Genomic DNA, 10,161 nt, shown 5'->3' on the forward strand with positions numbered 1-10,161 from the left:
CGCTCCTTTCCCTAACTCCCTTTATTTTCCTCCTTTCTTTCCTGCCCTAGCTTCCTTTCCTCCTTTCCTTGCTTCCTTTCTTTCCCTACATCCCTTTCCTCACCTCCATCCCTATCTAACTTTCCTAGCTTCCTTTCCTTCTTCCTTTTCTTTCCTCATTTTCTTTCCTAGATTCCTTTTCTCGCTCCCTTTCCTTGTCTCCTTTCCTAACTCTCTCTATTTCTCCTTTCCTAGCTTCCTTTCCTTTCCTAGCTTCCTTTAGAGAAGCACCTGCTTTCAATATACTTTGTATCCCTAATTTACTCAAGTGTTTCCTTTATTTTATGGCAGGTATCAACAACGCACAGTAGAGAGGAAAGGAACGGAAGAAGGAAAGGAAGTTAGGAAAAGAGGAAATGAAAGGACGCTCAGAAAGAAGGAAATTAGTCTAGGAAAGAAAAGGAGCTGCAGTCTAACTTTTGGGGCAAATTGTCCAAATTCACATAGAAATATGAGGTATAGATCTGTCACTCATTCAAAACAAGTCTAAGAAGCGGTAAATCTATTTTATGTGCGCTATTTCTATGCCTCCCGTTAAGTTTAGTATAGAGAATCATTGTACCAGCTAAACCGCTGTGAAATATATTTTCTATAACAAAAAAATATAGTATTTTCAGCTGTTTGAAGCTGATGTACAAAACTCAAAGTAAAATAATCAAAAACTAAATTTAAGTGCTTGGTTTGTCACAAACGTATTAGAACTGTTGGATTTTTAGCAGCCAGGAAATAGCGGTGCGATTTCTGTATAGTACAGCTTTAACGCCTTGATCAGACTGACCGCCAATGCAGCATAATCGATTCTGATTCTGTTTGTAGTTGATATGTGTGCAAGTTCAACATTTACCTTTTGCTACTATTTCTGTCAAGTCTACCTATACAATTTGATGCATACGTTAAGACTGTTTTCGTTTTTACTAAACAGTGCGTTCTAAATAGTACATACGGTGTATTGGCAAGACAGATTTCTAACATGACCACTGTCTCTTTAAAAAATTGACGGTGCGTGGTCTGTGTAGAACAGTTGCAGACTGGGATAGCTTACAGTAACACGCACACTGAACCAGTGTGGCTTCATCTCTGTCAGCTACCAAAGTGATCCACGGTACAGGCAAGTATGTCGTTATTTAATATTTTCCCTTGGTGAAAACGGAATATACGAGTTATCTTTGAATATAACCACGAGCTGTTTAGTTATTTGGAATCGTTTAGCGGGATATTTTCATCCATGTACCAATGAATCAGCTAGCAAGCTAACTTTCACATGACGTTAGCCAACTCCTGTTGGCAATGTTAACTAGCCTAACCTTCCCGTTTTAAAGTGCAGCTAGTTAGCGTTTGTAAAATTGCGAACACGTTAGCACACTTTCTGGTTTAAACAAACTCAATTACCAACTGTTAACTTAGCCAGCTAACGTTAGCTGGCTAACGTTGTCATTGCAACCACAGGCGCTTGAATGCTAACATTAGCTTAGTTCTAGCTAACAAGCTAGCTGACCAATGTGACTAAGTTCTGTATTTACTATAACCATATACACCAGTCTAACAAGTGAACCGACAATTGATGGCAGTACTAGCTATAGCCGTCACGATGTCCCTGGCACGTGTATCAACCACATGGCTAAAGTTAACAGGATGGTTGTTTGCAGCCAGGAACAACTAGCTATATTGTTTGCGCCTGTCGGTCGTAACGTTGCATACCACTCTAGTCCAAGTCTCGCTGCACGTACATCTTGTGTAACAGCTGTCCGCATTTGTTAGGCTAGCCGTTGACTGAATAATAGCCAATTCCTGACATCTGTTCCAAGTCAAATCACACTGCCCTCTTCCATAGGTGACATTACACTTTGTAGCTGATATCCTACTGCAGCAATATTATTGTACCCCAGAATTGGAACTTATCTAGAATGGTGCTTCCTCTAATAACCTTCCCAAAACAATTATTTGCTATATTAAATGCAGTCTTCATTTTCTGTTCCTACAGGCTTGTTTCCCCCTCAAATCTTCTCACACGAGTTGTGTGTTTTGTGCAGGGTCTGTTGTAGCCATGTCTGCAAAGAAGGCTCTTAAGAGACATAAGGAAAGTAAACCAGAGGAAGTAAAGGATCCTAAGAAAGTTAAAGGTGAAGCCAATATGAAGTCTATTGTTAGATGTTCAATCTCATTGTCAAGCCGCCTACTTGAACACACCCCTAGTATGAGTCCTTTGAAATAGAATCATCATTAGCATCTGTGCTTGTTAATTGTGCCATTTTCATAAAGATACTACAGTTTGTATTAAATAATACTGTTGGTGTCAGTTTCCCACAGCAGCTATGGGCAGGAGAAGGGTCTGGTTCTAGTGCTGGGCCAAGGGGACGTAGGACAGCTGGGTCTGGGAGAGGACATCATGGAGAGGAAGAGGCCGGCCCTGGTGACCCTGCCTGAGGGTGTGGTGCAGGTGGCGGCGGGGGGCATGCACACAGTCTGTCTCAGTGACACTGGATATGTGAGTGAATCATAAATCCAGATTAACAATGCTACTGGTCTTTTTAAAAAATCACTGAAGTTTGAGACTTATCTCCCTCGTTAACTTTAAGCATCAGCTGTCAGAGCAGCTTACCGATCGCTGCAGCTGTACAATGCCCATCTGTAAATAACCCATCCAACCAACTACCTGTCTCATCCCATATTTGTTTTTTTTTCTACTCTTTTGCACACCAGTATTTCTACTTGCACATCCTCATCTGCGTATATATCACTCCAGTGTCAATTGCTAAATTGTAATTACTTTGCCACTATTGGCCTATTTATTGCCTTACCTCCTTACTTCATTTGCACACACTGTATACAGATGTTATTGACTGTACGTTTGTTCCCATGTTTAACTCTGCTTTTGTCATGCTGCTTTATTTTGGCCAGGTCGCAGTTGTAAATGAGAACTTGTTCTCAACTGGTTAAATTTAAGGTGGGAGGAAAAAATGCTCAATTGAGAATATCTATTGGAAATGCTTTTTAGTTCAGGCCCTGTATTCATGAATTGGCTCAGAGCTGTTTATTTCATCAACAATAATGAAAAATACTTGTCTTTTTCCTGACGCAAACTAATGACGATAACGAGATGAAATGCCTTTAACTATAATTATTAAAAATGGAATTGTAGCCTTGTCCAAATAGGCCTATCTTAATGTGAACATTGTTGAAGTTGGAGGTGAATATGTGACCAACTACAAAAGAGGAAATTATTAAAACGCCTGTTGGCTAAATCTAAAATGGCTGCCAAAATTAACACTGGCTCATAGTAAGAGTGCTGATCTAGGATGTCTTATTTTAAAAGGCAAAACTGATCCTAGATCAGCACTCCTACTTGGGAGACACTTTTTGAATATAAGCCCTGGACTAAGATTAACCTGGGGCTGAGAAACCGTATCTTAAGGATATATGACTTTGCTTAGTAACAAGATGCTTGTCACTGGTGTAGATCTACACGTTTGGCTGCAATGACGAGGGTGCTCTGGGTCGAGAGACTACAGAGGAGGGCTCCGAGATGGTGCCAGGAAAGGTGGCCCTGAACGAGAGGGTGGTTCAGGTGTCTGCTGGGGACAGTCACACAGCTGCACTCACAGACGACGGCGCAGTATACATCTGGGGCTCTTTCAGGGTGAGTAGGGGACAGGGTTTAACTGCTGTCAAACACCCTGGAAACTGTTTATGCACCGTTCTGTTACTCAAATAATCTTAAATGGACTTTCCATTGACTTGCATTGCATCTGCCTTTAACTAATCAAATAGAATACAATTTTATTTGTGACATGCTTTGTAAACAGGTGTGGACTAACAGTTAAATGCTTATGGGCTTTTCTCAACAATGCAGAGAAAGGAAATGGAAAAATAGACATTAATACATGTAATAAATACACAATGAGTGAACTTGGTTATATACACAGGGTTCATATACCGAGTCGATGTGCAAGGGGTACGAGGTAGATATGTACATGCACTGTATAACTAGGAATAAAGTAACAGATAATAAACAATAGCAACAGCATATGCCATATCTATCATATAACAAATTCAGAGAACCTGCAATTCTCAATAATTTTACACATTGTCCCATTTGCATCAGGATAACAGCGGAGTCATTGGTCTACTAGAGCCTATGAAGAAGGTTACTGTGCCTGTCAAGGTCCCCGTGAAAGGGCCTGTGATGAAAATAGCATCAGGTGAGAAATGGGGGCTCTGTCCCTAACCTTCTTTAAGGTTTCTCTGCATAAGTTCTGCTTCCCCGGAGGTCTGGACCACGTTCAATAAAAATATAATGATTAGAACTGACGTGATTCCTTCTGTAGGTCAATGCATGTTTGGCATACATCTGAGCTTTCTACCATATTGTTTCTTGCTCAATGCTGCCCTGGTTATAAGACCATATTCATGACCTCTGACCCTCAGGTAATGACCACTTGGTGATGCTGACCGCAAGCGGCGACCTCTACACATCAGGCTGCGGAGAGCAGGGGCAGCTGGGAAGGGTGCCAGAGCTCTTTGCCAACCGAGGGGGCAGGAAAGGGCTGTGTATGTACCAACTGAAACCATTTACCTCTGACACAGTATTTATTCAGCTGCAGTTTGGGTGTGAGCACTCAAATGATGAATGGATATCTACCATTCTGTTTTGACTGCTATGGGTGACAGTGTTTCTGTATGATTACAGTGCGGTTGCTGATACCTCAGATTGTGAAGGTCCAGTCTAGGGGCAAAGTTCACTTCACAGATGCCTTCTGTGGTGCTTATATGACCATTGCTGTGTCAAAAGAAGGCCACGTCTACGGATTTGGACTGTCAAACTACCATCAGCTTGGTGAGCATAAGATAAAAATATATTCGACAACCTTCAGAAATACTGTAACAGAACTTGGTTTGTCCCTCCAATTTGAGCTTAATTCATCAACTATAGCTAGGTTTCCATCCAATTGGCAACAGATTTTCATTGTTTAAAATCTGCATTAAGAAATATGCACATTTTTACTTTGGTGGTTATGTAAATATATGCGCGCGCATAAAGGCATTTCCATCAGCATTTTTTAAAAAGTGACATGTACTGTATTTGCATAGAAAGGTTGGCTGGAAACCTGGTTATTTATGCACACTGAGTCTCTGATCTGCTCTAGAATTGCAGTTGGGTGTGTTGGTGAGTCACACAGTACCAATTAACCATAGACCTCCTGTACTAATGTTTCCAGGGACCAAACTCATCAGCACATGCTTCGTTCCAATAAAACTTACCACCTTCAAAAACTCCACCATTAACTGGATTGGCTTCTCAGGGGGACAGCACCACACAGTCTGCCTCGACTCTGCCGGTAAGCGCTTCGGGGCCCATCTTTTATTTTAAACTCTCTTGATCAGATCAACTATGTTAGAACTTGGACTGTTCAAGAATCTGTCAACTGCATAGTGCAGCACAAATTGGGAAGATAGTGATGGCTCCTTCTCTGTCCTATAGGGAAGGTGTACAGCCTGGGCCGGGCGGAGTATGGGCGTCTGGGTCTGGGCCAGGGGGCAGAGGAGAAGAGCGAGCCCACGCCTGTGGAAGGACTGGATGAAGCCCAGGTGGTGGCATGTGGGGCATCGGTCAGCTACGCTGTCACCAAACAAGGTGAGGTCATAGCTAGTGTATTTTTGGTTTATAAAAAATAATCACCTGCTGCTGTTGTGCATGTCTACATTGTGTGTAATTGTGATAGGAATGACTCCAAGGCCGTTGTCTGTATATGGTCCACTGATGTGTGTTTATTGCAGGATCTGTGTATGCCTGGGGTATGGGCACTAACCTCCAGCTTGGCACGGGTGAGGAGGATGATGAATGGAGCCCTGTAGAGATGACAGGCAAGCAGCTGGAGAACCGCATAGTACTGATGGTCGCCAGCGGCGGGCAGCACACAGTCCTGCTGGTCAAAGACAAGCAGGAGAGTTGATGTATCCTCAGGCAGGGGAAGGTTGATCTTGTTGGTCTGCACCAGAGGGATCTGCGTTAAATACCTACATGTGGGTGAGGGGTTTGTGGACGAATGTGCCTTCCTGTGCTGAGCCAGGTAAGCTGTGGAGGGAGTGTGGTGATGGGGCAGTGGTGAGACTGACTAGTCTCTGTTAAAGAGGGCTCTGATCTCTCCCACTCAGTGCAAAAATCCCCTAATGTATTTGGATGTGATCATTAAGAAAGAGAAACACTTTTTTTTAAAAATCTAGTTTGTTTAGTTATTTTTGTATGACAATCTTTAGGATGCCAGTGTGTGTGGGGAAAATAGTGGACGAGCCTTTTAATGAAATCCCAAGTCACAGCCTTTTAAGATTCCCATTTTTGTTCCAAGCAATAACCCCCCCCCCCCCCTTCCCATGGCATCAGTAAGATGAGTACTTGTATTTCATGTCAGCAAGGTCCTTTTGCTTGAACCATGTAGTTGAGACAGCTGTTCACTGTACCCCCTTGCACAATTATTTGCTGGTCCAACTTGGAAATAAAGTACAATTTTACTGTTTGGATATTATTTTTTTCACACTGCAATGGCAAACTTTGTCCAGGGGTTGTCGCTGGTAATACATTGAGGGCCTAATAAGATGGCCATAGTGATGACTTGAGTAAGACAGCCACACATTTATCAGTCTGTCAACATATTTCTAAAAGGCAGACAGTGTAAATTAAAATCACTTGAAGTTGCAAATGATTGTTCTGTGGCGTAGCTCAACCACAGGCTGCCTTTTGTGCTCGTGAGAAGGGAAATGTTGTGTCCTTGGATTTTTGCAATCGCTTTCATCTGACTAATGAATCATTAAGTATGTGGGATTGTTTTAAAAAGCCCCAGTAGATCCCATTTTTCTCAAAGCTTTGAAATTCCAAAGAACCTCATGAATGCAAGATGTTAGTTGGCTCCCGAGTGACGCAGCGGTCTAAGGCGCATCTAGGCCTGCCCTGGCATGACGTTTTTAAGATTCTACTGAGTTACGGATAATAAGGAAATCAGTCCATTGAAATAAATGACTGGGAATACAGATGCATAAAAATGTAGGGGCGTGGATCAGTAAACCAGTCAGTATCTGGTGTGAGCACCAATTTATAATTGTTTTTATTATTGAAAACGTTGCCCCATTCTTCTCTAGCTAATTAAAAGTTTCTCTATATCTTCTCACACTTCTAATGTTGCTACAGTAGCCTATGCTTCAGAGGGGGGAGGGATAGGTGGCCTAAACACACCCATTGACAAAGATTTTCAGCTTGCAGGCAGATGCTGGTATATGTTTCTGAGGGCTTTGCATAGATGCTTCGTTTCATTTTTTTTGTGGTTCTAGAAAAAAATACCTGGAGTGTAAAATAAAGTTATTCAAAACATGGTTCTATTCCAGAACAGCATTGATCACTTTTGTTCCGGTTCCAACTCCTGGTCCTCCTTGTTGGCTAGCGGGAGCGACACCAGTAGACAGTGTCCTTTGCTCCTGCTTGCCGAACACCTGCCCTCACCCTGTTGTTAACAGAACTGCAGGAAAACAGTGCCTAGCAGGCGGTGGGTGAAGGACCGGTTACCCCTGCCTCCCACTAGCACAGCAGGTGTATATATATACACACATAGAGTTGAAGTCAGAAGTTGGTGTAAAAAGGGGGATTTTTGCAAGCCGAAGAACATCGTCCCAACCGTGATGCACGGGGGTGGCAGCATCATGTTGTGGGGGTGCTTTGCTGCAGGAGGGAAAGGTGCACTTCACAAAATAGATGGCATCATGAGGCGGGGAAATTATGTGGTTATATTGAAGCAAAATCTTAAGACATTAGTCCAGGGGTGAAAATCTGATATGAACTTGAGGGGACAGTTACATAACATTTTCTCAAGAGCAATTCCTGAGGGGGACTCCAAAAGTAGTGCTGTAACACATAGCCTACATTGTAATATGTTAAATGTATATTGAGGAACCATAATTGCTACAACTGGATAATTGATAGGCACAGTAGGGTTGTTCCAACTTGTTCAAATGTTTAAATCTGTCACGCTCATTGAAATGAGTGGACCAAGATGCAGCGTGGCATGTTTCCATCCTTTTATTAGAAGAGAAACTTAAAGCACAAAAAAACAAAACGAATAAACAAAACGTGAAGCTACATGCAGTGCAGAAAGCAACTACACACAAACATAGTCAAGATCCCACCAATCACAGTGGGGAACATGGCTACCTAAATATGATCCCCAATAAGAGACAACGATAAACAGCTGCCTCTGATTGGGAACCATATCAGGCCACCATAGAAATACAATTCCCCTAGATAACCCACCCTACATCACACCCCAAACCAACCAACATAGAGAATAAACAGCTCTCTATGGTCAGGGCGTGACAAAATCATTATAATACTACTACTAATTATAGTTATAGCAGTGTTCCTTATCAGTCCATTAAGTATTTACAACCAGCAATACCAAGAAAGGCCAGTAGGCGGCAATGGTACTGTACACTGTGTATGGGTGCAGTTTTCGTAAATACAATGAGCATGGTGCCATCTCATCTAAATGAATAGCCATTGAGAACCTTCACAAAGTGGTCTTCGTATTGAATTTACCTTTTTAATTGTACTTTTTCTGATACATTTATATAGTCATTAAATATGTGCCACTGGCCTGAGTCGACTACAATATCTTTACAAGAACAAGCTCAGGATAAGTTCAGTTCTAGAAGTGAAATAACTATTTCAATGAATATGCCCTATAGTGATCCACTGCTTTGCCAGCAAATCGTCTTGAGCGTGTCTCAATGGAGTCAATCAATGTTGTTGCTTTCTCATACAGTGCAAGGTAGCTTTCGTCATTTCTGCTGTTAACCCCACGCGCTGGATAACTGGTAGTTTGATAGTTTTGATGTGAGTGTTTAAATGGCTTTCCTCCAGTTCCTAAATCCTGCACTAATGAAGGCAGCATCCGCTCTTTGGCCAAAAGATGGCTGGCTTGAAAACCCTTGGCTACAGTGAACACAACACTCCTTTTATTGATGGATTATAATGTAGCCAGAGGAAATTGCGAAACCATCTCTCTTGAAACATCACTCTGTTGGCAAGAGTTTGCAGTTCTATAAATTGTAGGTGTGGCTGATATGGTTTTGTACCATCACTGAGGTAACTGGACAATGCTGTGCCACTGTCCCCTATACTGGTGCTACTGGCAACAAGGTTGACACCTGGGCCTGCCGTGGCTGTGACACTGTCCTCTGAAATCTCTCTTCCCTGGCTCGTTCCCTTTCACCACCCTCACTGACTCACAGTTTGTCTCCTAGAAAATAAATTAGGTGTTTGCCATACTCCTAACTACCGGTACCCATAACTACACAAATAATCACATCAGCAATACCATTACCTTAAACAAATCTTAGTTTAGTCACCAGTTTAAGTTGAGAGTGGGGGTATCCATGGCATTTTCCAATTATGTCCCTAATTTACAAGTCTAAAAAAGAGAGTACCTTTCATAATGTTGCCAAACAAAGGCTCAACCAACTTACCTGAGACTCCCTGTCCATCTGTCCCCAGCTCTGCTGTCTGTGTGCCATTTGTAATTTTAATATAGTTTGTTTTATATTGGCTGTCTTCCAACAATAGCTGAATTTACAGAGCTAGCGAGCACCAATTCCCTTTCTGTGGTGTTTGCTATAATCTTTGCTATCGTCAGTTTACTCCAAGATCCGCACACAAGTGCTTTAAAGTTCCCTAGCGACAATTTAGCTTTTGCAACGAGACCATTATAGATATTTAAGACAATGGTAGAAGAGAGTGTAGTTCTGTTCAGTTTGGAGTTCAGTTTATCGCGAACCTTATCACAGGGACTTCGAAGCACTACAGCTGCATGCTAATCTTGGAATAAACTGACGATAGCAAATATTCCATCTTTGAGGACGCTACATAATGGCATAGGAACTAGCTAGCTTGCTAGCTAATGTTTGCTTTAGTTTGTGCGATAGCTCTGCAAATTCAGCTATTGTGTGTGTGAACCCTGCCAACATAAAACAACTTCGCTATGGTGCGATTGACCTCACGTTAGTTACGTGCATTGAGTGCCTTTTCCGACGGTAGACACGAACCCTCTGTTACCTTGCCAGCTAAGGAACACTACATTGCAT

General features: G+C 42.2%; 1 protein-coding gene across 3 annotated transcripts; it reads left to right on the forward strand.

Moving 5' to 3' along the window:
- The first annotated feature begins 804 nt into the window (after nucleotides 1–804).
- Nucleotides 805–6,551, forward strand: rcc1 (regulator of chromosome condensation 1). Of its 3 annotated transcripts, none has more exons than XM_021596759.2 (10): nucleotides 805–1,147; nucleotides 2,070–2,159; nucleotides 2,337–2,524; nucleotides 3,497–3,676; nucleotides 4,142–4,238; nucleotides 4,465–4,587; nucleotides 4,727–4,873; nucleotides 5,256–5,375; nucleotides 5,519–5,671; nucleotides 5,815–6,551. In XM_021596759.2, exons 2-10 carry the CDS (start codon nucleotides 2,084–2,086, stop codon nucleotides 5,988–5,990), a joined length of 1,260 nt encoding a protein of 419 aa, XP_021452434.2. In that variant the 5' UTR covers nucleotides 805–1,147; nucleotides 2,070–2,083; the 3' UTR covers nucleotides 5,991–6,551. The 3 variants fall into 3 exon arrangements, with proteins under 3 accessions (XP_021452434.2, XP_021452432.2, XP_021452428.2); XM_021596757.2 differs by having other exon boundaries at nucleotides 806–1,151; nucleotides 2,021–2,159; XM_021596753.2 differs by having other exon boundaries at nucleotides 806–1,147; nucleotides 2,021–2,159.
- Nucleotides 6,552–10,161: the final 3,610 nt, after the last annotated feature.

This window comes from Oncorhynchus mykiss, chromosome 3, assembly GCF_013265735.2.
Source record: "Oncorhynchus mykiss isolate Arlee chromosome 3, USDA_OmykA_1.1, whole genome shotgun sequence".
In the NCBI taxonomy this organism is placed as follows: Eukaryota; Metazoa; Chordata; class Actinopteri; order Salmoniformes; family Salmonidae; genus Oncorhynchus; species Oncorhynchus mykiss.